At 40.5% G+C, this 27324-nt stretch overlaps 1 protein-coding gene across 4 annotated transcripts; it reads left to right on the top strand.

Moving 5' to 3' along the window:
• Positions 1-1813: 1813 nt before the first annotated feature.
• RNF20 (ring finger protein 20) lies at positions 1814-26670 on the top strand. 4 transcript variants are annotated; one of them, XM_061200171.1, is made up of 20 exons: positions 1814-1842; positions 3006-3160; positions 8672-8866; positions 8987-9134; positions 9287-9469; positions 12850-12968; positions 15194-15340; positions 15515-15592; positions 15800-15919; positions 17045-17224; positions 18186-18321; positions 19027-19148; positions 19271-19641; positions 20879-20996; positions 21585-21734; positions 23279-23491; positions 24039-24164; positions 24332-24472; positions 25215-25316; positions 25568-26670. In XM_061200171.1, the coding sequence occupies exons 2-20, from the start codon at positions 3032-3034 to the stop codon at positions 25742-25744; spliced, it is 2955 nt and encodes a 984-aa protein (XP_061056154.1). In that variant the 5' UTR covers positions 1814-1842; positions 3006-3031; the 3' UTR covers positions 25745-26670. The 4 variants fall into 4 exon arrangements, with proteins under 4 accessions (XP_061056154.1, XP_061056155.1, XP_061056153.1 ...); XM_061200172.1 differs by lacking the exon at positions 1814-1842 and adding an exon at positions 1849-1933 and having other exon boundaries at positions 8699-8866; XM_061200170.1 differs by lacking the exon at positions 1814-1842 and adding an exon at positions 1849-1933.
• The last annotated feature ends 654 nt before the right edge of the window (positions 26671-27324 follow it).

The following is a 27324-nucleotide window of genomic DNA, read 5'->3' as shown; positions in this document are numbered from 1 at the left end:
TAAACTGCTTCAGTCCTAGTATTCCAAGCAATTCACCCTGATTAAACTATCCACTGTTTAGACTAGGACTTTGGCTTGGGGAATGGGATTTACTATTTAAATTAAGACAATCCTTGGAGATGGAAGTGAAGTCAGCTTCCTTCAAGACATATAGAATGAAGGCGTCTAAATGGATATAAATAATCATATGAATAAAATCCTGGTTGTGTTCTATTAAGAAGGTGAGAGGGGAAATGGATGCTGAGTAGGCAATCAACAACGTTCACTTAGTATCAGGGATTGACTTAGCACAATACAACACACAGGTGATAATGTTCAAATGAAATCCAACTAGTGTCAGGGAATCGATAATGAATAGTGGGGATCACGGCAAACAGGAATAAAAGAACAACCCAATTCTAGGCAATGTGGCCACGCAAGAATATAAACCCAGTCTTACTAGATCTTCAACATTTTCAAGAGAAGTTGGTAATCTGGATTTTTATGTAAAATATCTTATTTTAAATGTTGGCAACTAAGTCAGTTTTTGTTTTCAACCATAAAAGGCAGCTGATACCGTCCAAAATAAGCAAAGCATACCTGTTGGCCACATACAGCCTGTGAACCTCAAGTTTACAAACGTTGGGCTAGAATCATTGCTTGCCATTCAGTGGCTCTGTGGATGCAAGGCTTGCCGAGAGCAGAGCAGAGCAGAGCAGCCAAAGGAGGGAAGTCAGAGAATGTCATTATTTCATACAATGCTTTTCCGTGGTGGGTCCCCAAACACGGTTCTCAGGCTTCTGCTTCACCTAACAAAACGTGAAGTCCATTTGGAGCCAGTTACTTCTTTCTAGGCTAGGCAAAGTGTGATAGTACCAGGAACCGTGAACACTTGTATCCCATTGTTTACGTTCTGACGTTATTAGGTAGTATTTCATAGCTCTGCGAGGCATAGAGCTTTTTATCGATACATTAGATTGATTACCTTCCTATCATTAAAACACAGACATTTAGTTTAATTGGGCGGGAAATAGCAGTTTGTTATTAACTAAAAAAAATCAATGCTTAATTAGCTTAAAATAGGCTAGTGTTGAGATCAGAAACCACTTATTGATTCACGTTTATCTTTTCCCTGGTCAATTTCTGCTTCAAAAGAAGCACAAAAGCAATTGTCAATCCCGTTTGCACATTAGAATCTCGTGCGGGTGCGGGAGGGTTGGGGAAATGCTTTTTAAGAAAGTGTGTATGCTCAGGCCCTACCCTAGAGGGAACAGAACTCCCCGAGTGACTCTAATGTGCAGACAGAGCTCTTATACATTTCCCTGTAAGAAAAGTCTACAAGCGCCGAAACCTACCGAATCTCTTGGGTTTTCTCCAGAACCCTTCATTTCAGTAAGAAGGGGCTAGAAGTAATATTTTCCCCAGGTGTCTGAAAACCACTTCTTTCCCCTGGAGATTGACGGGGCCATCAGCCAATCGGCAGTCTAAGGAGAACCAATTGAGTCTCGGTAGAACCAATAATAGACAACAAAAAAATACGCACTTTAAATAAACAGGCACTTCATCTCAGTAGAAAAAGCAGGTCGCAGTAGCAATGGCCAACAAACAGAAAAAAGCAGGGGCACCCCCTCCGGCGTCAGCAAGGCCTCGGGACGCCCGGAGTTCTGAGCTGCCGCCGGGTCCCCAAGCGTTGCTAGAGAGACGACGCTTACTTCTGTGCCGGGGCGCCCTCGAAGCGCGTCACTTCCGCCCGGTTGGGTCTTGTGGTCCACTGCGCCAGGTTGAAGCGACTTCCTCTTTTCTTTCCCTTCTTCCTCTCCCTAGCCCCGCCTCCCGGAAGCCTCGCTTGGTCTTCGCTTGCGGGTAAGGGGTGAGAGGTGGGTGGGCTGCGCGGACCTTGGTGAATAACTGCCCAGAGTTCCGCTCCCGGGCGGCGCAAGTTGGAAGAACTCAGGTTAGATCTCTGACAAGGGTGGGACGGGACTCTGCAGGCAACGGGATCTCCACCCTCTCCAGCTCCCAGGCCTCCCTCTCCGGGGCCTGCAGTTGGCCCATCCGGAGGGTGGGGTCCTTGGCCCCTCTCGAGTTGGATTGAGGCCCTTGTCCTGCTCCTCTCTCTCCAGGCGAGGTCCCACTCAGGTTGCTGCCACCGATACCCTTCTCCTGGAGCTTGAATTGGAAACAGAGTAGTGTGCAGTCTCGTTGATGGCAGGGCTATTTCCTAAAGTAGCAAAGTGCTTTGGCATCTATTCCGCCTCCTTTGAGCTCCGAAACCTTGGGAGGCAAGTAGGGCAGACAGAATATCTGTTCGCTTGCATTGTGCATATGGAGAACTCACTCTTCCAAGGCAGCATGGCTCCCTAAAAGTTAGAACTGGGATTCACACCCAGGTCTAGCTTCCACAGGGTTGCACAAATTCGTGGGGAGAGCGTTTGGAAATAGAGAAGAAACTGCAAATATAAAAAGGAGAGCTAGCATTTCTGAGTGCATACTTCATGCTAGGCATTATGCTGAGTTCTTTCTGTACTTATTTCTTCCTTATAAGGAGCATAGGAAGCTTATATTGTTGTTATTTCTGGTTTAGGAACTTGAGGCTCAGAGATGATAAATGACTTGTCCAGTATTAGCAATTTAGTAGACATCTCCCAGGTCTCTTTCAGCTCTCTGATTCTCCCAACACTACAGAATTAACTTCTTTTCTAATCAAACTGAACTTTTCAGATGTTGACATTTCAGGAAATGAGATTGCTGAAATTTTTCTTGGTCTCTTCACCCTTTGCCCATTGTCTTATTTCTTAGCAGCATCCTATTTAGAAATTTGTAGTTCCGTAAATTCAGCTGTGACTCTTACTCCACAATTTTTCTCTTTCCAAGAGGAACTTAAGGATCATGTTGCTGAGTGTGGAATTAATGGATCCAGGTTAAAGGATTGGCCGGAAAAACTGCTAGTTTTTACATCATAGGTGGACCCTCTTTAGTTCTCTTTGCAAAACTTAACTAAGTTTCTGTCTTTTTTTTCTCTCCAGGAAAAGAGCTATCATCTTGTGCCAAGATGTCAGGAATTGGAAATAAAAGAGCAGCCGGAGAGCCTGGCACATCTGTGCCTCCGGAGAAGAAGACAGCTGTTGAAGATTCAGGGACCACGGTGGAAACAATTAAGCTCGGGAGTGTCTCTTCAACGGTATGTGGAAACAATGCTGTGAGAGTGTGTTTTTCGTCTGTCAGTGGCAACCTGAAAGTAATAATTTATGGAAGCCTTCTGGAGTAAGGGAAATTGATTTGAAAAGAAGAGGGAAATAAAACAGCCAGAAGTAGATGAAATGATGCATTGCTCATTTCTGAAGAAGAAGTATATTGACATTTGATCTTTATTTTTAAAGGTATGTTTATATTCTCTGAAGAGTCTGGTCCCTGATACAGCATTGAGGTATTTAGCATTATAGGCATTTAGCAGTGAGGGAGCTATACACTGATTTTTCATTCACTGAAAACTTAGGTGCCAGGTACTAAGAGACAATGTAGCAAAATCACTGAGAGAGTGTCTTCTTATTTCCTTGTCTGTAAAATGTAATTATAGTGCCTAACTCACTGGGTTTTGGAGAGGATGAAATGAAAGAGTTCCTGTTAAGGAATATTACCTTTAACATGGTAATGTACTATTAATAGTTTTTATTGGGCTAGATATTGTGGCTATAATGGTGAATAAAATAGATATGTCCTTGCTGTTATGGAGTTGACAGTTTTATTAGACTGTTATACACCAACAGCTTATAGTAATGTTATATGTCCATTAGACATCAGAAGCTCACTATAGTAGGTCAGGAGTCTGTATTTTGAAACTCAGCCATGGTGATATGGTGTAAAAATGCTTCACATTTGTATAGCCTACAAAACCACATCTACTCTTTGAAATTGAGGATCAGAGAGAATAATAGGAACATTCAGAGTAAATTGTTGTTAAGTATCATTTCTGAAGTTGTCTGGGGTTCATCAGCCTCCTGTTGCCAGGAGGTGATTTTTGTCTTGGACTGTCTCACGTCATGCATCCCAAGGACATTTATTCATTCAATAATAAATATTTGTTGAGAATCTGTTATTTGCCAGACACTGTGCTTTACCCTAAGGACAGCCTGTGGACTTCAGTTTGTAGGTTGGCACTGAGAAGGAAACAGACTGTCATAACAGAGTGGGAAATGTGCTCTTCACAGGGATAACCACATGTGCTAAGGGAAGCACCGAACACACGTCCCATTTTGGACTTTATCTAGAAGGCAGTGAGAAGCTACTGGAAGGTTTTAAGCAGGGGAGTAACATGCTCTGACTTAGGTTTGGAGAATAGACTGTAGGGGAGCAAGGGTTGTAAGCAGGAGTTCAGTTAGCAAAATTCTTCCCTCATTCCTTCTCCCTCTCCTCCCTCCCACTCTCCCTCTCTAAGGGTGGGGAGCTGGGGCATGTATCCACTGATCCCTGCCCCAGTTGGTTGAAGGTCGCCCTTGAAGGCAATAACTCCTCCTTTGCACTTTGAGGTTGCTGTCGTAAACAAACTGAGATTGTGGAGCAAAAAACTTTGAGACTGCAAGGTATGCTTGAAGTGGGACACTGGTAGGGTGACTGGAGCTGTCCACCGGAGGTGTGCTGAAGGCTGGAAGGCTGACAGATCGTGGCATGGGACGCAAAAGTGTCTGCTACATGTAGGAGGCTGTTGCCGTAATCTTGAGGGATCACGGTGGCTTGGGCCACTGTGGAGGTAGTGTCGACAAGATTTGCTCCTGGATTGGGTGAAGTATATGAGAGGAAGGAGGCACGATGACCCCAGGATTTTGGAAGTATGGAGTTTTCATGAACTGAGCTAGGGAGGGGTGTGAGAGGAGCAGATTTCTGGGAGCTGTGGGGGATGAATCATGAGTTTGATACTGGACATATAAGTTTGAGGTATTTATTAGACCTGTGAGTGGATAGGTAGTTGGATGAGGTGATCTGCCGTCTGTGGAGAGATCTGGGCTAAAGCTGTACATTTGATAATCATTATTTTTTAACTGGTATTTAAATCCATGAGACTATAGGCTCTCCCATAAGGAATGAGCATAGATAAAGAAGTCTGAGGACAGGGCCCTGGAGCACTGCAACCCTTCACGTCAAGGAGATGAGAAGAGACTAATTGAAGAGGAGCCATTCAAGTAGGAGGAGAATAAGAGAGAGGGGGGTCCCAGAAGTCAAAAGAAGAAAGTGTTTCAAGAAGGAGTTGATCAGGTGCTCCTGTTGGGTTGAGCAAGGGGAGGACTGAGACTTTAGATTTAGCCATAGAAATTTCACTGGAGACTTGACAAGAACTGTGTTGGTGGAGTGGCGACAATGGCAGCCTGACTGCAGTGAACTTAAGAGAATATGAGAGGAGGGGAGTTAGGGAAAAGAGGGCAGAGATGTTGCTTTGGAGGAGTATTGATGTAAAGCAGAACAAAGAAAATGGGGCCTTAGCCAGAGGGAAATGTGGGGTTGAGGGAAGGTTTTCTTAATTTGTTTTTTAAAGTAGGAGATATTACAGCATTTTTATTTATTTATTTATTTTAATTAATTAATTTATTTATTTATCTTTTTGACTGTGTTGGGTCTTTGTTTCTGTGCGAGGGCTTTCTCTAGTTGCGGCAAGCGGTGGCCCCTCTTCATCGCGGTGCGCGGGCCTCTCGCTATCGCGGCCTCTCTTGTTGCGGAGCACAGGCTCCAGACGCGCAGGCTCAGTAGCTGTGGCTCACGGGCCCAGTTGCTCCGCGGCATGTGGGATCTTCCCAGACCAGGGCTCGAACCCGTGTCCCCTGCATTGGCAGGCAGATTCTCAACCACTGCGCCACCAGGGAAGCCCCATTTTTATTTATTGATGAAATGATTTGCTAGAGAGGATAAAGTTGATGATGTAGCAGAAAAAGAAGACAGTTACTGGTGTGATGTCCTTGAATAGAAGAGAGAATGTAATATGATGCGCAAGTGGGAGAATGGACCTTGACTAGGAGAGGGACGGTTTATCGACAAGAAGGAAGGCAAGGGATGTGGGTTCAGATGTAAGCAGGGCAGTAGTGAGGGTTGTGGGAGATGGATGTGGACATGCTCTTCTGATTGCTTCTGTTTTTTTTCAGTGAAATCAGAAGCAAGACTCATCTGAGAGTGAGGATGGGGGAGGAAGTTTTGGAGGTGCGAAGAGACAGGAGAAGGTAGGAAGTAGTCATCTTGAAGAGAGAATGGACTCGAGAGAGGGAGTAGGGCTGCTGGGCAGCACTGAGGACCTACCTGAGTCTGTGAGCATGAGTTTAAAGTGAGGCCAGTCAGCATGGTGCTTTATTTTTTCTAGTCACATTTAGCTTCATGGATGTAGGTGGAGAGTCAGATGTTACCAGGATTGGGGTTTTTAGCAGGCAAATATGGAGCAAGGGAGGAGAAGGTTATAAAACAGTGTGACTGGTCATGGAATTTAAGTTTGACAAGGAAGTGAGGAAGTGAGAGGAGTGAAAGACATAGGTACAGGACGAAGGTATAGGACCAGTGGATTGTATAATAGATCCTGGAGGAGTTGAAGAATTGTTGGAGTTGATAAACTAGAGAGAGTGAGCTGGAAAAACAGGTGGTAATTGTGGAGAATGGGATGTTTGAAATTGAGCTTATAGAGAACATCCAGGTACAGCTAAGACCAAGAATAGGAATAACTGGGAGTTTGGTAACTGAGGGAGGTAAAGGACAAGATCATTGGAGGAGAGGAGGTCAGGATACAGGATCTGAGATACAGGAACGATCATCTATATGGGAATTGAAATCAGTAAGAAGTACAACATGAGTAGTATTGGATAAAGTGATGACAAGCCAGGTACTAAATCTTCAGGAAATGTGGGGAAGTGACCTGGGCATTTATAGGTGAGTGCAGCAAGGCAGGGTGGCAGGTGGTCCAGACCAATGGCATGAGCTGCAAAGCTAGGAGGTTTTAGGGAGCAAAGTGGATAATGGCTTAGTGGCAGTGGAGAACAAGGAGGACACCCACCTGCCTCCAGGCACAGGGCTTCAAAGCGTGTGGGAGAGAAACAGCCATCACTGGAGAAGCCTGCAGGGAAACAGTGTTCTTATCCAGGTTTCAGGTGGAGCAAAGAAGGGGAAGGTGATGCTCAGAAAAGAGGTTAAAGATATAGTTTATTAATAGTATTCATAAACTGGTACAGTTGGGAAGCTGTTGACTGTTTTGGTGTATCAAGACTGTTTAACCAAATGGAAGAGAGAAAGTAAAAGTGAAACAAGAAATTGGTGCTCTAATAAATGGTTCTTACTTTAAAATATTCATTAATTTCTAAGTAAAGTAAAAATGTAATCCTTTCGACATGCTGTTTCTTTGACTGAGGTTCTCCTTCCCTCCCCCCCCCACCCCCCATCCCCCCACCAGCTTTTCTTAGAGAGAGGTTAAAGATACTGAGAGGGGTATACAATTACTGATGGAGTGACGTTTTGGCAGAAACAGAAGAGAATGGGGTCCTCTGCACAAGTTGAGGTTTTAAGAATATGGGCATAAGTTGGTAAGTTGTGTGGATGGGTTTAGGAGATGGGAAATTGAAGAACTTTCCATCTGATGGTTTCTGTTTTCTCTGTAAAACGGAGGCCAAGTCACCTGCTTAGGGTGATGTGAGAGGAGACAGGGTTTGGTAGTTTGACGTTGCCTCAGTGTAGAATAGGAGCTAGATCACTTGATCCAGAAAGAAACATTTCCGGACAAATGATAAGATCTGCTCAGGTTAGAATTCATTTTATAAAGGCACCAGTCTCCCTGGTTTAATGACCTTATCTAGAAGTCTCAGCATACTGGATATAGGAATGGAATAGTCTAATACGTGGATTAATTCAGATTGGGGTTTGTTCGCAGAGGTAAAATAAAAAGATTAAAGGCAGAGAACTTGAGGAGCCTGATAGGCAGGAGTTTGAAGGAATGTATTATAGGGTATAGTCAAGGTATGGAAGATAGTGGAGACAGAGGAGAAAGGAGAAAATTCAAGATTTTGGAGATCCAGATGAAGACTGGTATATTGAGATAAGAACATGAGCTATCTGGAAAGATGGTTTTATTCAGAGAATGGAAAGTTGGAATTTAAGATTTCAGATGTGACACAGTTCTAGATAATGACAAAAGTCTAGGATGTGGCTTTTGAAATGTCTGGCTGAAGCACAGTGAAGGAAGTGATCATTGGAGTTAAGGAATTCAAAATGCTGACAGTGTAGATGCTAGAGGATTTGATGGTTTGTCCACACACGTACATGTCCACATGTATATTGAAGTCACCAGATGTGTTGACGGGGACTGGGATACAGTAGGACCTGGTTGTCAAAGTCTTGAATAAATGACGGGCAGTGGTTAGGAGATAGCTGATTGATTGGAGTAGAGGGTGATCTAGCTGGATGGTGGAGCCTCACAGTAGCAGTATTTTGTGGATGTACACGTGACTAGAACAGTGAGCTGGGTGAAGTCAAGGTTCTAGTGTATTTGTGTGTGTCATTCTTTCCTCCCATCATCACAGACCTTTACCTTTATGTATTTCTTCTGCTCCTACTTCTTATCTCATTATTTGCTGTAAGATTTTTTTAATAAATAGCTTTATTCATAGGAACTAAGTAATGCACATTTTAACCCCTGTTGAGTTTAACCACTGATTTGTCTAATTTCTTTATGGAGATTAATAAGACTGGTTTCCTGGGGCAGGAGGAGTTAGACATTCGAACACTGCAAGCCAAAAATCGCAAACTGGCAGAAATGCTGGATCAACGGCAAGCCATTGAAGATGAACTCCGTGAGCACATTGAAAAACTGGAACGAAGACAGGCCACCGATGATGCCTCACTATTGATCGTCAACCGGTACTGGAGTCAGGTAGCTAGCTTGTTAATGTACTCAGGTTTTTATCTGAGCATTGTAGTTCTCCTTAGCAGTCTCTTTATTTCCAAAGTTGCTTCCTTTTGTATTTTCGTAACTGTACCTTCCCTCCTCCAGTTTGATGAAAACATCCGTATCATCCTTAAACGTTATGATCTGGAGCAGGGTTTGGGAGACCTACTCACAGAAAGAAAAGCCCTTGTTGTGCCTGAGCCGGAACCAGACTCTGATAGCAATCAGGAACGGAAAGATGACCGAGAGAGAGGTGAGTGTTGGTGGCGGATTTGCCACTTCATGCTTTCTGGGTGTTTGAAGTAGAGCTTCGCTTTGAGGCTCTCCATTTGAGGGGAAAAAATAGATTTTGATATTTCCAGTTTTATAATTTTAGGGGCTTCTTTTTTCCCCCTGTGTCCTCAGGGGAAGGGCAAGAGCCAGCTTTCTCTTTCCTTGCTACTTTGGCCAGCAGTTCCAGTGAAGAGATGGAATCTCAGCTGCAGGAGCGCGTGGAGTCCTCCCGCCGAGCTGTGTCCCAGATTGTGACCGTCTATGATAAACTGCAAGAAAAAGTGGAGCTCTTATCGCGGAAGCTGAACAGTGGAGGTGAGGCAAAAACCAGGAGACTGGAAGCAGAGGGTGAGAAATAGGAACTCACCTTTGTATGCTAGTTTGTAGTTTTCAAACTCACATATTTATTTTAAATTAAATTTCTTGGAGTCACTTTTAATATGTCCTTGATTTTTGTTTTTCTGTTATCTCTAATATTTTCAAAAAGAGTTGACTCAGGCTTTAGAATTGTTAGATTTCAGTGTTTAAAAAGATAAAACAAAACAAAATATTATAGGGATAGAAAAGTGTCTATTTGAAATAAAAGTGTTATTTTATGTTACTAATTAGATTTAATGCAAAAACTTATATTTGTTCAGTGTAGTTAAGTATTTGTGTAGTTAGGTTGCATCTTCTTTTTTTTTTTTGAATTTATTTAGTTTTGGCTGTGTTGGGTCTTCATTGCTGCACGCGGGCTTTCTCTAGTTGCGGCGAGCAGGGGCTACTCTTCATTGCAGTATACGGACTTCTCATTGCAGTGGCTTCTCTTGTTGCGGAGCACGGGCTCTGGATGCGCGGGCTTCAGTAGTTGTGGCACGCGGGCTCAGTAGTTGTGACGTGTGGGCTGTAGAGCGCAGGCTCAGTTGTTGTGGTGCACGGGCTTAGCTGCTCCACGGCATGTGGGATCTTCCTGGACCAGGGCTCGAACCCGCGTCGCCTGCATTGGCAGGCGGATTCTTAACCACTGCGCCACCAGGGAAGTCCAGGTTGCATCTTCTTAAGTGCCCTGATTTCATGCTTTAAATAATAATCCTGGTCTAGTTGTAATATCTTAATTTCTCTGATTGTCATTAAGATGTTTAACCTTTCATTTCTGAAAGAAATATGTGGAATGCAATGGAGTTTGAACCATTGGCTGGGAAAATAAGAATTTTCTTACTCTGTAATTTTGTTTTTAAAGATACTTGGGCTAAATTATCAATAGAATTAAAAGAAGAGGCATATTAAAGACTTGTGAATATTTTGTGGGCAAAGGTTTCCTTTGCTTTTCCAATAAGGTGTTTGTGTATTTCTGTATTTTATTATTTGGATAACAGATACTTGTTTTAAGATATACAAATCAGAAATCACATGAAGTACACTACAAAAGTCCTTCCATCTTACTTTCCAAAGACAGCCATTGTAAACAATATTATTCGTGTCCTCCCAGACTTTTGTGTTCATATATTACATCTACTTGTGTGTTCCCAGCTAAGCTATGTCTCTTGGTGCAGTGCCTTGCCTCACTCTTCTTTGTTTCTCCATTTTCTAGCACTGTTTCTGGTGTCTAGTGGGTGCTTACATAATGGTGAATGAATGGCTATAAATCTTCCCTGTCACCTAATGTAAACCGAGCTGTATGTTACTTCTTTCTCCCTTGGCTCCACTTGAATAGTTAGAAGGTATTATTAAACATTAGTAATAAGCCACACGGATATACCACATGCATTATGGTTTATACAATATGCATGGTATACCAGATAATATGCTATGCTATATAGCAGAGGCTATGTCGTTATTAAACTTGATTTTATAAATGAATATCAAGTAAAGGAATTGCTGTATTTAAAAAGGAACTAAAATGAGTAGCGCATTAAACAGTACTTTAAAATTGTTCTTTTTGATGGCATGCATTTTAAGGTAGGATTTAAGTTAAAAAATAAAAACATTCATTACAAGTTACAAACTGCTAAGCTATTATTTATAACGTAAAAGGCAATTGCCATTGATGAGCTGAACGTTCTAAGAGATAAAGGTGTATAAAGTATGAATTGTAGCATCAACTGTAACTTTTGGCAGTTCATTTTTTTCTTCATTTTTTTTGGTCCTTGATTCAAAAGAATTACATTTATCAGCTTATTAATTCACTAAATATTTATTGAGCTCTTATTGTATTCTGGGCCTTATTCTCAATATTTTAAGATATTAAGAGGACTAAAATTCAGCCCCTAGTTCTTAGCTTGGGTTATGAATCAGAATCACTTTGAGAGTTTTCGGAGCATACTCTTTTTTGGCCCTGCCCATGTTTATTCTTATTTAGTAGGTATAGGATGGGTCCTAGGTAAGTATCTAATTTTAGAGGTTCCACAAGTGATTCTGATGGGTAATCTTGGTTGAAAACCATGAAAGCCACTGCATGACCAACCTGTATTATGTTTCTAAGAGTGGTGCCAATTTTACTTCCTGATAACTGTCTCTAGGGGCAGTACATAACCCGAGAGTATGTGGTTTCATTTACTAACATTTGGATTTCAGCTATAGTATTTGTGACTCTGATTTTAAACATACTAATTTGGTATGGTATAAGTTCTGTAGATTTACTACCTTCTTTGTAAATAATACTGCACACTTTGGTTTTTGTTGTTTGTTTTTGTTGTTTTTTTTAACATCTTTATTGGAGTATAATTGCTTTACAATGGTGTGTTAGTTTCTGCTTTATAACAAAGTGAATCAGTTATACATATACATATGTCGCCATATCTCTTCCCTCTTGCATCTCCCTCCCTCCCACCCTCCCTGTCCCACCCCTCTAGGTGGTCACAAAGCACCGAGCTGATCTCCCTGTGCTATGCAGCTGCTTCCCACTAGCTATCTATTTTACATTTGGTAGTGTATATATGTCCATGCCACTCTCTCACTTCGTCCCAGCTTACCCTTCCCCCTCCCCGTGTCCTCAAGTCCATTCTCTAGTAGGTCTGTGTCTTTATTCCCATCTTGCCCCTAGGTTCTTCATGACCTTTTTTTTTTTTTTTCACACTTTGGTTTTTGAGCCTCAGGAGTGCCTCTGGCATAGTATTTCAGAATAGGATAAGTAATTCTATGCTCTTGTCTTTATTCTTCATGATTTTATAGGTGCTCATTTGTACAAGGAAATTACTGCTCCCTGCCCTGCCCTTCCCTTCTCTCCCAACAGAGAGATGCTTCATGTTGGTGTTAGTGAATAATAGGAATTTTTGACAGCCTTAGAAAATAGAATTTTATTGCTATTAAGTCTGACATTGATTAGAGATACTTCTGTCTTGTCTACAATTCTAAAATGCAGTTTTTTTGGGTGATTGTGCCTTATCTGAATAAAGTTGTAGGACCTCTCCTTTTCTTTTCTCAAGGCATTTTAATTTTATAGAAAGGGATGGGCGTTAGGTGACCTTGCCTCTGTGTCTACCTCTACAGAAGCACAAGGTTGACTTATTTCCTTAAGCAAGAGCTTTAACTAAGGACTAAGTCCTCTCAGCAAGCCTGGGTTCTTAATCTGTCATGTGAAGATAATAAAAACCAGCCTACTTCTTGAAGTTTTCAGGAAAATAAAGTGAGATAGCACGTTAATGCTTTGGTGGGATACACAGTTGTAAAATCTGACACTATAGATGCTAAACTAAAGTACAGTTCTTCTCCCTCAGATAATCTGATAGTGGAGGAAGCAGTGCAGGAGCTGAATTCCTTCCTTGCACAAGAGGACATGAGGCTACAAGAATTGACAGACCTCCTTCAGGAGAAGCATTGCACCATGTCTCAGGAGGTACTTGACCAGAAAGGAGATGGCAGTTTCCAGTGGCCTGTGGCAGACATTGACTCAGAATACTAAGTGCTTCAAACATCATCTTACTTTAGAAAGTCTGTTTTTATACTGAAGAGCATGCAGGGCAGGTTAAAGCAACCAGCTCTGAGAAATCAAAATCCGAGGAAAGGTTAAGGGAAGGAAATAATTGAATGTTTCTCCTTGACTCTGCCTCTGTTTAAGTGGACATTTTAGGATCTTAGTTTTTAGGAAGAATTACCATCATGGAGATTTGCAAAACAACACACCAAACCCCCAAATATTAAATTACTCCAAATATAAAAGACCATGTACAATGTTTCTGAGGAATAGGTTGGTAGAAATTTATCTGAGAATGGAGCAGTAGGAAATACTGCATTTATGATGACCTACGAACTTGAGGAATGTGGGTTTTCAATCCAAACTTGGACATAAATAGTGCCACGACCAAACTATGTCAAGATTTGGGTGTTTGCTTATTGTATAAAATGATTGAGACAAAGTGGTGATAAGCCTTCTGCTGAAATTTGACCTACCTTAGTTTGGCCACCCAACTCTTATGCTTATTGGTAAGTTACTAGTTAACCGTTTACTTAGTGCCTAGCACTTAAGTACTTTACGAATATTATCTCTCATGGTCAAATAACTCTCATCTTACTGCTAAGGAAACAAATTCAAAGAAATTGGTGACTGGTCTGAGGGCAGCCAGAAAGTGATTGAACTGAGATTTGAATGTAGGTCTGTTTAACTTCAAAGCCTATGTTCTTCATTATGCCCTCTTTCCTAAACTGCAGTGCCAAGGTGCATGCTGGGCTGGTTGCATGGGAATCATTTGGGAAGTTTATTAATACTTCTCATCAACATTCAAAGGGGTTAGAGTATAGTGGTGCTTATAAAGAAATTGAAGTGTAGTAAAAAAAATCAGTATAACTTTCTGTCATGTTTTAAGGCATAAGCTAGGTGCTACCAAGATGAAAAGGCCTTCCTTTACCAGCCCTTTCCCAAATCTCATTTAGCATTACTAAGCTGGAGAGACATATTGCTCTGCTCAGCTGAGCTGATATCCAAGATGGCTCTCATGGCTGGTTGTTTTTTTGTTTTGTTTTTTCTTGTTTTTTGGGTTTTTTTGGCCATGCCATGTGGCTTGTGGGATCTCAGTTTCTTGACCAGGGATTGAACCCGGGCCACGGCAGTGAAAGCACTGAATCCTAACCACTGGGCCACTAGGGAACTCCCGACTCATGGGTGGCTGTTGATGCTGCCTGTCAGCTGAGAGCTCATCTTAGTTGTCCACTGGAGTGTTGCCTCTCCAACACGGAAGTTTCAGGGTAGTTGGACTTCTTACATGGCAGCTGACTTCTTCCAGAGAATGAGTGTTTCAAGAATATCAGGCAGAACCTGCATGGCCTTTCAGACATAGCCTTGAAGTTATGTAGCATCATTTCCACTGGGTCACCAAAGTTGACCCAGACTTAGGAGGGGACAATGACCTCGCCTTTTGTTGGGAGGACTGTCAAAGAATTTTGGGGCCATATTTTAAAACCAACACAAAAGATACGTGGAGATTAATGTGAACATGTAACAGTTTTATAATTAAAGTATTAAATAGCATTAGCTGTGTATATCTCCTAAATAAGCAGAGAACAACATAGATTTTTGTATCTTTATAGCATCTGATTCTAGATTGCCCTGGGCTCAGCTTGAAAAAGAGAATGGAAGTTTTCCTTCCATTCTCTTTGGATTATCATTTGTTGGAATATGGGAAGGGAAAGTAGAGGGTAAAGATAGCTGTCTTTTCTAAAAAAATATTTGAATTTTTATCTCCTAAAATATTTGTCTGGTAAAATCAAGGATGTTATCTTTTGTCTCTTAAAAAACATATTTTCTGATGGGTTTGTGGTCTATATAGGGAAATGGTGCTTCTCAGAGGTAGAAAAATTATTGAATCTTAAGTAGTCTTTTCTTTGTGAGAGTTCTTGTAGACTTGTATAGTTTTCATGATTGTGACTTACCCAGAACTGTTAAACCTGTGATTTCAGTTTTATACTCATGTGTTGGGAAGAGGGTGAAGTAGCTTTTACTTAAATCTTTTCTTTAATGACACATAAGCAAGGGTTAATTTTGTGGGATTTGGGATATAAGGCATTCCTTTTCTAACTTGGTCCTTTTTTGCTGTATTTTTCTGAACACCTGTGTTTGGGATGTAGTTCGCCAAGTTGCAGAGTAAAGTGGAGACAGCTGAGTCACGAGTATCTGTCCTGGAGTCCATGATTGATGACCTGCAGTGGGATATTGACAAAATTCGAAAGAGGGAACAGCGACTCAATCGACACTTAGTAGAAGTCCTAGAACGGGCAAGTGCTGTTTTATGCATAGTTTGAAGACTAGAATCATTTTAAGGAGTCTACTCAGAAAGGATGGACTTGGGTAGTAGTACTTGGAGAAAAAATGGACTTCTTTGAAAGTACTTTGGTTATCAGACTAAAATTTTAGGGTCTCTCACTAAAGGATCTTTGTCTTCTCCATAGGTGAATTCAAAAGGTTATAAAGTATACGGTGCAGGGAGCAGTCTCTATGGCGGCACAATCACTATCAATGCCCGGAAGGTAAAATCGCGACTCCCTGAGGGTGTGTTTTTTTGACCTGGTGTCAGGTATTGTGTTCGGTACTTAGGATTGTGTTCACAAGTTCACAAGTGACAGCGTGGGGTTTTGCTAGAAGAGTGGATCAGTGGAGCTGGAAGCTTAGGAATGGGAATGGTTTAGAAATTCCTTTTCTCTATTCTCACTTTGCTATTTCCTCCTTTTCTCCAGTTTGAGGAAATGAACGCAGAGCTCGAGGAGAACAAAGAGTTGGCTCAGAACCGTCACTGTGAGCTGGAGAAACTTCGGCAAGACTTTGAGGAGGTCACTACACAAAATGAAAAGCTGAAGGTAGGAGACACAGCTCTGAGGGGCAGTAAAATGAAACTTTTTGCTGATCAACTCACATATGTGTTGTGAACTGTCATAATTTATTATGGAAAAGAAAAATGTAAGTTTTGTTGCTATATCCATTTATTTAGTTATATATATATACTTAATATTGGTACCCTGCCTTTTCTGAGAAGGATTTAAAGCAACCTACAAAAATGCATTGGCTGAATCAAAGTGCACTAACTTAAGAATTGTTGAGAAAAAATGAGGAGTAGGGTGAACTAAGGTGAGGATCCAAAGTGGGTTTTCAAAATGGGGCTTGTATACAAGATATATGCAAGAAGCATGTAGCTACCGTACGTAGGCCACTCCCATGTCAGTAATTGCCAAATGTGGGCCACAGAATTTGCCTCTGCAGTTTCTAACTGCCAAAACAGAGAAAGAAACATGGTCAGTGATCCTGTTGGTTTTCAAACCTGCCCATTAGAATTTTCTCTCCCTGGTTCTTGCGGGGAAGAAAGTAGATTCCGAAAGTCTTCCCACCCCTCTTTCAGTCACAACCACCCATCTTTTATAATTTGATTTGTTTCTAGGTAAATATATGAATAAAGATGTTTGAACTGAAAAGACCAAAAAAAAGAACAGAAACAACCTGAGTTGAATCAGTTGAAGTGTTTGGGTAATTAAAGTAAACAGTTACTTAGGAGAAGCATAAGTATTTTTGATACAATAACAAAAATATTTTTCTCCGTGACTGTCAATAAAGAGAGCAAGTTAGTGGCTAGGGTCCTCAACTATGTTCTTAAAATAAGTATCCTGACAAATTTCATAGTGCTCTTCTCTGTCCCTAGATCTGACAGATTTCATAGGGCTCTTCTAGTGTCCTTGGATCTCGGTTGGCACATAATGTAAAACATGTATCAATTAAAACAGTCCTTGGGTGGAAGAATACAGGTACCAGATACCACCTCTTGGAGGGTCTAATTTAAGTTAGGATAGATTTTATGTAACTAGAGGAATAGGTAGATAGATTTCATAAAGTTTGTCTCAGTTGCACAAGACGTCAGAGAGTTTAAGATTTTATTTCCAGGCTAGCATCCTAGATTCTGCCTCTGACTTTCCTTTTCTTTGGGCCCTCCTAAGGTGGAATTGCGGAGTGCTGTGGAGGAAGTGGTCAAGGAGACTCCAGAATATCGCTGCATGCAGTCACAGTTCTCTGTCCTGTACAACGAGAGCCTGCAGTTGAAAGCCCACTTGGATGAGGCTCGGACCCTGCTTCATGGCACCAGGGGGACCCACCAACGCCAAGTTGAGCTCATTGAGGTAACAGCCTAGCTTTGTCTTCTGTATATAAGCTTTCTCCCTCATAAATTTTATAATTTTACTCTCTTATGCTCAATCTTTTATTCATTCAGCAAACATTTATAGAGCGGCTGTAGGTCTTTACTCTGCTAGATGGTGGGCATCCTGCCATCAGAGATCTTACAGTCTAGTGGGGAGAACAGTATCCAGTAGAATGCAGTGTGTTGCAATACAGCATATCCAAAAGGTGCAGTGTTAAAGGAGACAGAACATCTGATTTGACTGTGGAGCCGTCCTGATTCCACTTGCCAAAGTGCAGTATGACTCTTAAGGATAAATACAAGTTTACTGGTAGATAAAAACAGGAGAAGGGCATTCCCAGCAGTGAGAACAGCAGATGTAAAAAAAATAGTTTAGTATGGCTGGAGTCTTATGTGCATTGGGGAGAATAGTGTATAGAAGCTATATCACTGCTTACAAGCCATTATATCATATAATGACATATGTAAGTAATTTTTTTAAGGCAGAAACTTTCATTCATGTGTTCACTTCTGTATTTTCCATTGCCTTTAAGGTTATGTTTATAGTAGTTGGTCTTTTACTGTATGTCTGCCAAAGAGTTGAGTATATCTTACTTTGCTGTTTATATACTGTTTTATTCTTTAGTTCTCCAACCAAATTGTAATATTCTCAGAGTTAGAAGCCATTTCCTGTATTTCTTGAGTCTCCTGCTAGTTCTCAGATCAGTGTTTTGTAGCTGTCTGGTGCTCGTTAAGTATTGATTGAATTGGAACTTTTCAGAGTAATCCCTCTTTGCTTGATATTTTCTCTTTTTCTTCTTAGATCCTTATAGATCAAGGATCTATATACATAGATAAGGAGCTTGATCCTTATAGATCAAATTTAGGAAACAGTAATAGAATATGATGACATGTCCACATTTTGATAAGAAGTTTTGATTGGTTCCTTTTTCTGTGCGTAGCGAGATGAGGTTAGTCTTCATAAGAAGCTGAGGACCGAAGTGATCCAGCTAGAAGATACACTGGCCCAGGTCCGCAAGGAGTATGAAATGCTGAGGATAGAATTTGAGCAGACCCTTGCTGCCAACGAACAAGCAGGTACAGTTACTCTGGCTCCACCCTGTCGTTCGTCTGCTGCACATGCCTTCCTTGAAAGACACAGCGTGGTCACCAGGGTTTGTTATGGAGCTCAGAAGTCCTAAAGAACCTTAATTCAAATCCTGTCATTCATTTTGGTTTACAGCCTGGGTGCTTGGGTTTTTCTTTGTTTGTGTTGTTTTTAAAATTTATTTATTTATTTATTTTTGGCTGCATTGGGTCTTCGTTGCTGCGCGCGGGCTTTCCCTAGTTGCGTTGAGCGGGGGCTACTCTTTGTTGCGGTGCACGGGCTTCTCATTGCGGTGGCTTCTCTTGTTGCGGAGCACGGGCTCGAGGCGCGCGGGCTTCAGTAGTTGTGGCTCGCAGGCTCAGTAGTTGTGGCTCGCGGGCTCTAGAGCGCAGGCTCAGTAGTTGTGGCGCACGGGCTTAGTTGCTCCGTGGCATGTGGGATCTTCCCGGACCAGGGCTCGAACCCGTGTCCCCCGCATTGCCAGGCGGATTCTTAACCACTGCGCCACCAGGGGAGCCCTGGGTGCTTGTTTTTTAACTCAGATTGGCCAGTTTTGTTTTCATCTTCTGAGAAGGAATCTTCCTTTTGTCAGTTCTCCCTGTTTCTCAGAGGTCCCTCACGTGTTCTACACTTTCTTTCCTTGTGCCTTTGCCCTCGTCACAGTTCCTCCTGACATTGCTATTGCTGTATTTAAGGCCCCATAAACCGGGAGATGCGCCACCTCATCAGTAGCCTCCAGAATCACAATCACCAGCTGAAAGGGGAGGTCCTAAGGTATAAGCGGAAACTGAGAGAAGCCCAGTCTGACCTGAACAAGGTAAACCAGGAGGAGGAGAATAAGTATTATTTTCTGTTAAGTTTGCAAAGCTGTCTTGGGGTGAGGAGAGTGGTGTGGTCACCATAAGTGTGGGTGCTGCTTTCCTTTCTCTGCCCTCCCAGACACGGCTGCGCAGTGGGAGTGCCCTCCTGCAGTCTCAGTCCAGTACCGAGGACCCTAAGGACGAGCCTGCAGAGCTAAAACAAGATCCTGAGGACTTGTCTGCCCAGTCCACCGCATCGAAGGCATCTCAGGAGGAAGTCAACGAAATTAAGTCCAAACGCGATGAGGAAGAGCGAGAACGAGAAAGGAGGGAGAAAGAGAGGGAGCGAGAAAGAGAGCGGGAGAAGGAAAAGGAGAGAGAACGAGAGAAACAGAAACTAAAAGAGTCAGAAAAAGAGAGAGATTCTGCTAAAGATAAAGAGAAAGGGAAACATGATGATGGAAGGAAAAAGGAAGCAGAAATTATCAAACAATTGAAGATTGAGCTCAAGTAAGAGCAATGTTTAGAGTAACTGTTTCTGACTTAAAAGCTAAGGTTAGGACATCATGCATGAAATGTTTGAATGATGGCATGGCTTATTCAATAATTGTAATGTATCAGGTGTAACTAAATGTACAATTAATGTGGTCTCAATTCTTGATCAAGTGTACAACTTCAGTGGCCTGTGTGGCTATCGTATAGTCTGGTTCAGTGATCAGGTCTCAGTAAACCCCATTGTTGTAGCCTTATTCTTCATGAATCCAAATTAAGGAAAAGGATGTCATGATTGAGGTAACACTCATGAGAATTATTGGAAATAAATACTGCTGTTTACTAGATTTGGGCAAATTGTTGGCATTAATTATAATTTAAATTATAGTAGGTAGAATATGTATCGCTATAACTTGAACAATATTGATCTCTTTGCCTGACAGTTAAGTAGTCTGTGTATATATCAGATCATTTTAAGAGATTTCTAGGGGGTTTACTCCTACAGGCATTGAAATGGTAAGACAGACCTTTAAGTCGAGAAACACTGCCATAATCTCACATATCGCCGCTTCTCATCCTGCTCAGCCGTACCTTTTCTGATAGAACTGGTTCCTTCTTGCTCCCCATTGGTCATGGTTGAGCCTTTATTGATGTTTGGATTTAAGGGACTACTGTGCCCAAAACATTTGAACTTCTTTGGTATATAAAAGGATAGTTAAGAGGTTCGAAAATTTAGTAAGATAAAGTTTTAGCCTTTAGCTGATGGTTAATCACTCAATTGTCAAATCTAGGATTAGCAGTATATTTTAAACTTTGAATTTTCTCCCTTTTTTTCTCTCTTCCTCTTGCTCTCTTTAAGGCAATTTTTTTCTCCTCCAAGTGTGGTATCAGAATCATTTGGGTGACTTACTTAAAATACATTCCTGGACTCCATCCCAGACCTACAGAGTCTCAGTTTCTAAGAGTGGCGCCCCAGAACTTTGCCTATTTAACAAGTGCCATAAGTGTTTATTTTATAACTATGTTGGAGAACTTGGTCTGACGGGAGAAATGAGTCTTTTATACAACTTTTCTATACTTTCTGAGTGTATCCAGAAATCTCTTGATAGTCTGTGCAAAAGTTTTGTCTTTTAGATGTGGTATATAAAGTGTAAAATAGAACTGTTGTAAAATATTTTGCATAATTCAAAACTCCCTTGCTCTGATGCCCTTTGTTTTCTCATTACACCATTCCCCTCTACCACCCTCATCATAGGAAGGCACAGGAGAGCCAAAAGGAGATGAAACTATTGCTAGATATGTACCGCTCTGCCCCAAAGGAACAGAGAGACAAGGTTCAGCTAATGGCAGCTGAGAAGAAGTCTAAGGGAGAGGTAATCTAATCTGCCATTACCTGTCATTCTGGTCAAAATCTTCCATTTGTGGGATTTTCCTTCACACTTCTGAAGGCTGTAGTTTCTTTAAAGTTGGCATTTAAGACTTAGCAACATTTTCTTCCCTTTCAAAGACCATCTAATATAGAGACTTCCAGATTTTCCACTAGGTGGTAAGGTACATCAGAATTACGGGGAATAGGAGTAACCTTTTCAAACTTTTTGTTCCCCTTTGTGCCATATAAATCATTGTCATACTGATTTTTTTTTCTGGTTACTTTTGGGAAGAATGCCTTATTCTTTTAAAATTGGGAGGCTAGGAAAAAAAAGGGTGAGAACTATTCTAAAGAAAAGTACATTTGCATTCCTCAGAAATGCTGCTTGCAGAAGCGTGTGATGTTGGAATGGAGTGATGTTAAAGCAGGGTTGTGATGTGGTGCACTAGTGTATCATTTGTCTCCTTCCATAATCCTATAAAGGTTCTTTTGGTGTTATGGGCCCTCCATCTGTGCACAGTATTAATTGATTTTTGAAATTGTATTATAGCTTTTTTGTTTTTCTTTTTGTGTGATTTCTTTCCTCCTATAGTTGGAAGATTTAAGGCAAAGACTCAAAGATCTGGAAGATAAGGAGAAAAAAGAGAACAAGAAAATGGCTGATGAAGATGCCCTGAGGAAGATCCGGGCAGTAGAGGAGCAGATAGAATACCTGCAGAAGAAGCTGGCCATGGCCAAGCAGGTGGGCATACTTTCTTTATTTAATGAGCTTTTTAAGTAAATTTTACTTGATAAGTAAGTTATTGACAGTGAAATTTACCCTGTCATTCCAGTCTTTTTTTTTTTTTTTTTAGTTAATATTTTTTTCTCCTATATGTTTGTTTTTACATTGAAGTCTCTCATCCTTCAGTTACTTTGTTTTGTGTATTTGTGAGGAAGGAAATTTACTTCCATTTTCAGATGGATAGCCAGTTATTCAAAAACTGTTTCTTGAGGGATGTATCGTTTCTCTGCTGATCTGCAATCAGGGGATGTAATGAATATAAAATTTTATAAAAAGATATAAAATTTTATACACATTATGATTATAAATACATGAAACCAAGAAAAACATGTTCCCCAAATAGGTTACAAGTAAATAACCAGTATGTTAACTGTAGTGGTTTCTGGATCATAGAACTATAGAGACTTGTCCCCTTCTCATAAGGAACATATATTTCTTTATTTTTAAGTCCCAATGAATTTTATTAACATTCGATAATAAAGATACCAAAAATGGTTGGAAAAACCATATAGGTACATAAATAGACCGAAGTACACATGGGTATTTAATATGTGCAAAAGATATAGTTTTAAATCAGCAAGAAAAAGGAAGACAATTAAATGTGGTGGGCAAAAACAAAATAATTTTGGAAAAAAGTTGGAGATACATTTGAACACTCTACACTAAGATAATTTCCAAATGGAACATATATATAATGTTAAAGAAATCCATAAAAGAGCCAGAAGAAAACAGATAAATTTCTTTTTAAATTTGAAGTGGAGAAGACCTTTCTAACTATTAATAAAAGTCTAAAAAATATGAAAGATAAGATTGATAATTTTGATTTATGAAAAAAACCACACAAAACTACATGGCAGCAAAGCCAAAGGGTAAATGAGAAACCTGGAAAAAATATTTCTAACTCTTATCATGAAAGGGCTTATCTTTCTAATATATATTTAAAAATCCCCAAAAAATGATAGGGAAGAAGACTCAAAAGCCCAAGAGAAGAATAGACAAAAGATATGAATAATTCATAGAAAAACAAATGGCTCTTATACGTATGAAAAGATGCTCAGTGTAATTTATAATAAGACAAATGTAAATTAAAACTATTTTTACATTCAGTTTTTCACCTATCAGATTGTTATGAAACAGATGTTTTCAGAGTTGAAAAGTCTGTAGATTCAAGTCAGTATTATAATTGTGGAAAAGTATGAGAAAATGTGAGGTTTTATGACAGAAATTTTCTTAACCAACTCCTACTTGATCAGTTTGCTAGATTATGGTGTATATAATTTTAGTCTGCTTCAGCTGACCTCTAATGAGCATCAGACCAACAATCAATGCCAATGGCTTCAGATTCCTAGGGCTAACCTAGTGACAAAACTAAGCTTCTTAAAACTGTCTTCTCTGTCACTAGGTTATTTCCATAACAACAGTAGGAAAGTTTAGTTTCCTATGTGCATTTCTTTGGAGTTAGAAGATTCTATTAAAATGAAGGTTCTTCTTTCATATTTTAGGAGGAAGAAGCTCTCCTCTCTGAGATGGACGTCACAGGCCAGGCCTTTGAAGACATGCAGGAGCAAAATATCCGTTTGATGCAGCAGTTGAGGGAGAAGGATGATGCAAATTTCAAGCTCATGTCAGAACGTATCAAGTCCAATCAGATCCATAAGCTGCTGAAAGAAGAGAAGGAGGAGCTGGCAGACCAGGTTTTGACTCTGAAGACTCAGGTAACTAGAATGAAAAAAGCTTTCCAGAATCCTGTTGAAATAGGGTGCTTTCTACACGAAGATACAAGTAAAACAATGATTATTGTGGCATTTTTTGTAATAGGAAAAACTCCCCAAAACTAATGTACACGATTAGGGTACTGGTAAATAAATTATACATCCCTACAGAGGAGTACAGGGCAGCTGTTAAAACAAAAGTGGATCTGCTAATAAGGAAAAATGTTTAAATATATCATTAAGGGATTCATCTGTTTATCCCTTTTGTGTTAAAAATGTGTATGTCTTTTGTGCATGTGCTGTGTATCTTAAAAATTTCTGGAAGGCTGCATGAGAAGCTGTAAGAGTGGTTACCTGATTACGTCTGAACGTTGGGATGAGAGAATTACCATAGTCTTGCATGTAATTTGAAGGGTTCATGGATAAAATCAGTAATAGTTCGAGTTTTCTAACAAATTCTCTTTTGTGGGCCTGTGGATTAACAGAGCCTAGTCAGTTTTTTGTTTTTTTCCTTCCTGTTTGTGTTAAAATGTGATTTTCTTTTTCTAAGGTTGATGCCCAGTTACAGGTAGTGAGGAAACTGGAAGAGAAGGAGCATCTGTTACAAAGCAACATTGGCACAGGGGAGAAGGAGCTGGGTCTTAGGACCCAAGCCTTAGAGATGAATAAACGCAAGGTATGATCGATAACTCTGTGGTCTAAAGTGACAGTTAGTCTTCAGAGGAACAAATAAGTTTAACACTGATGAAATTACAGTGTTAAATTATTCCTTGGGCTTGGTAACATTTTGTCTCACTGGAAATAAGTGGTGATAAGATAATGTTGTTCATACATCCCTCATAGGCAATGGAGGCAGCCCAGCTTGCAGATGACCTCAAAGCACAGTTGGAGTTGGCTCAGAAGAAGCTACATGATTTTCAGGATGAGATTGTGGAGAACAGTGTCACCAAAGAAAAAGATATGTTCAATTTCAAACGGGCCCAGGTCAGTTGTTTTTTCTTCACTTTTTGCCTTTTAGGTATTTTCTGAGCTCTAAAATGACCTATGTTATAAAAGAGTCATTGGTCTATCGTATCAATATGTCATTTCCTATTTAACTGTAAGTTCCTTGAGTGAAGAGATAGTCTGTTTTCTTCACTGAAAACTATCCCCAAAGCCTATCATGGTGCCTGCCACCTAATGGGCATGAAATAAATACTTATTTATTTAAATGAATGAGTTAGTGAAATCATAAAGAAGTAGCAGCAAGAAACACACTAGAGAATTTTAAAGTTCTTCTTTAAATTCTTCTACAATTTTTCTATTTTTTGCATGCCACCTGTTTCTCATGATGCCTTTCTATACTTATCTATAAATCTGTAAATTTTGATCCAATCTATCTTCAGCTTAAAAACTAATTGCCTTAAAATAAGGTGGCCTATCAAGTTTTCATCTTTTTTCTTTTTTTTAAATTTAATCCCTCTAAACTTAGACTGGAGTTTCGCAGAACTGAACTGACAGTAGTTAGATGCAACTGAAGTTTGGTGATATGATTATGGTTGCCTGTTCCGAAACAAAAGAAAATAGCTGGTCATTTGCAATTCTCTACATTCCTAAAATATAGTTAGGCATGAAAGGACAGAAAGTCCTTTCTTTCTGCAACAGAAAGTTCAGGTTGGAGCAATTAATTTTTCTCAAAAATGACAGATCTGGGGGAGTGTGTAACGGGTATGCTATCCCACCACAGGAGGACATCTCTAGACTTCGAAGGAAGCTGGAGACCACAAAGAAACCAGACAATGTACCCAAATGTGATGAGATTCTGATGGAGGAGATTAAGGATTACAAGGTTAGAAAAACTGCCTCAGTGATTTATGTGTGTTTTTTTGTTTTGGCCTACAGTGGCCTACTAACAGATTGGGATAATAAATACTGAACCTCTTTACTTGAAGGTAACAGAGAATGGTTAATTATGTGTGGGGGGGGGGCATGCGGTGCTATTATTGTCTTAGTGCTTAGTGGATTTTTTGCTTATATATAAGAGCCCTTTGGGTCATAAACCTTTATGGTTGCTCTGACTCTGATTTCTTTTTTTTCTAGGCACGCCTGACCTGTCCGTGTTGCAACATGCGTAAAAAGGATGCTGTACTTACCAAGTGTTTTCACGTTTTCTGCTTTGAGTGTGTGAAGACCCGCTATGACACCCGCCAGCGCAAATGTCCCAAGTGTAATGCTGCTTTTGGTGCCAATGATTTCCATCGCATCTACATTGGTTGATCCAAGCCAAGAGAAGAAGAGGGGCAGGCTGGACAGGCACTTAGTCATTAACCACCAAACCTCTACCTCTTCTCTCCTTGACTGTCACCCACAGGGCAGTTTGTCTGTCAACTCCCTTTCCTTCACAGACTTTACGTCCAGGTTCTCCTCTCTAATACCTAGGTGACTTCGGGAGGAAAGGACTGGTAATGGAAGTCTTGGGTTTTAGAATGAATTAGAAACAACTTTTACTTGTCTTCCCTACCAGCTTTGTGTATTTCCTGCTTTTAGACTTTTCAACATCTTCAGGCTTACTGTATAATCTTGGATTGTCCATTCCTCCTGAAGAAGTCAAATTGGTATTTTTGACACAGAGAGAGAAACAAAGAAGAGTAGAGACACATGGCTACTTGCAGTGGGCAGTGATCTTTTAGAAATAAGCTGTCTGCAGGCATAAACAGTACTTGATTTGGGCAGTAAACTTTTTGTAAACTTGGATTATAAAATGGTATCATCATGCTACTTATTCCTGGATGGTTTGAAGCCTTAATGAAATTTATGTCCAGGATGATACAATCCATTTCCTATTCACTAGCTAAGTAATTTGTTAAGGTCAGCTGGCCTCCTTGTTACAGTTATGTAAGTTTTGAATGTTCTACTCATTGATGCCCTTACATTTCTCGAGGCCAGAATAATTTCAAATACTATAGCCCCTTTTATCTAATAATGAAATCAAGATTGGAGAGGATGGAGCACAGGACTGAGATGGTGAAGAGATCTTCTGGGTACTCTGGGACCGAAACAGGGTGGCCTTGGTGAGCTATGAATTACTCTAATCTGCCTCTCCATGGGGGTTGTCGTGACTCCTGTTTTCCAAGAGATTCTCTGTAATGTTTCTGTAGGACTTTATACTCCATAAGCTTCAATTAAAGCAGGATTCAGTTTGCTTTTGTTTTCATGTTTTCCTTTGAAATTTTTCTATTTGTCAGTATTAGTTGATTTTATATCTGCTGTTTTAGAATTGAATTCTCTTGAACAGAAATAATCAACTTAGATTAAGGGGCTAGCTCTGTTTCAAGTATTTATTTCTCTGATTAATTGAAGCACTTTTCTCCCAGTTGTTTTATTGAATCTGCTCTGGGGAGAGATTATGCCTAAAATATGATGGCTTATTTGACTATTTAGTTCTCTCTCATAGTTCGCTATGGGGGTAAGAGATTGTGATTTGTTTTCCAGAGGGTATCAGACTGCCTGGCACTTTAGTTTGAGAGTTCTTGAAGTATAAGATTTATAGTAACCAGAAAACCAGAGGTTTTCTATATCTCTGGTACGGGGTTGTGTAAAATGGATCCCTTCTTGATCACTACCTGTCCTAGAAGATGGGTAAGGACAAATTGCATGTCCTTCTGTGGTCACTACCTGTAATTAGAAGGACTTGCGATGGGTTCTACAGAGTCGTGTGGAATGGGTTAATAAATGAGTCTAACTGAGAAACCTTACAGTGTCATCAAAGAGGTCACGGGCCTCTCGATCCCCCCACCCCCCTACCCAACACACACACAGCCATAAGGGGGTCTGGCCCTGCTTCAGGATACACGGTG

Source organism: Eubalaena glacialis, chromosome 9 (assembly GCF_028564815.1).
Source record: "Eubalaena glacialis isolate mEubGla1 chromosome 9, mEubGla1.1.hap2.+ XY, whole genome shotgun sequence".
In the NCBI taxonomy this organism is placed as follows: domain Eukaryota; kingdom Metazoa; phylum Chordata; class Mammalia; order Artiodactyla; family Balaenidae; genus Eubalaena; species Eubalaena glacialis.
The sequence above is the reverse complement of the archived record's forward strand: the minus strand, read 5'-3'. Positions and strand labels throughout refer to the sequence as shown.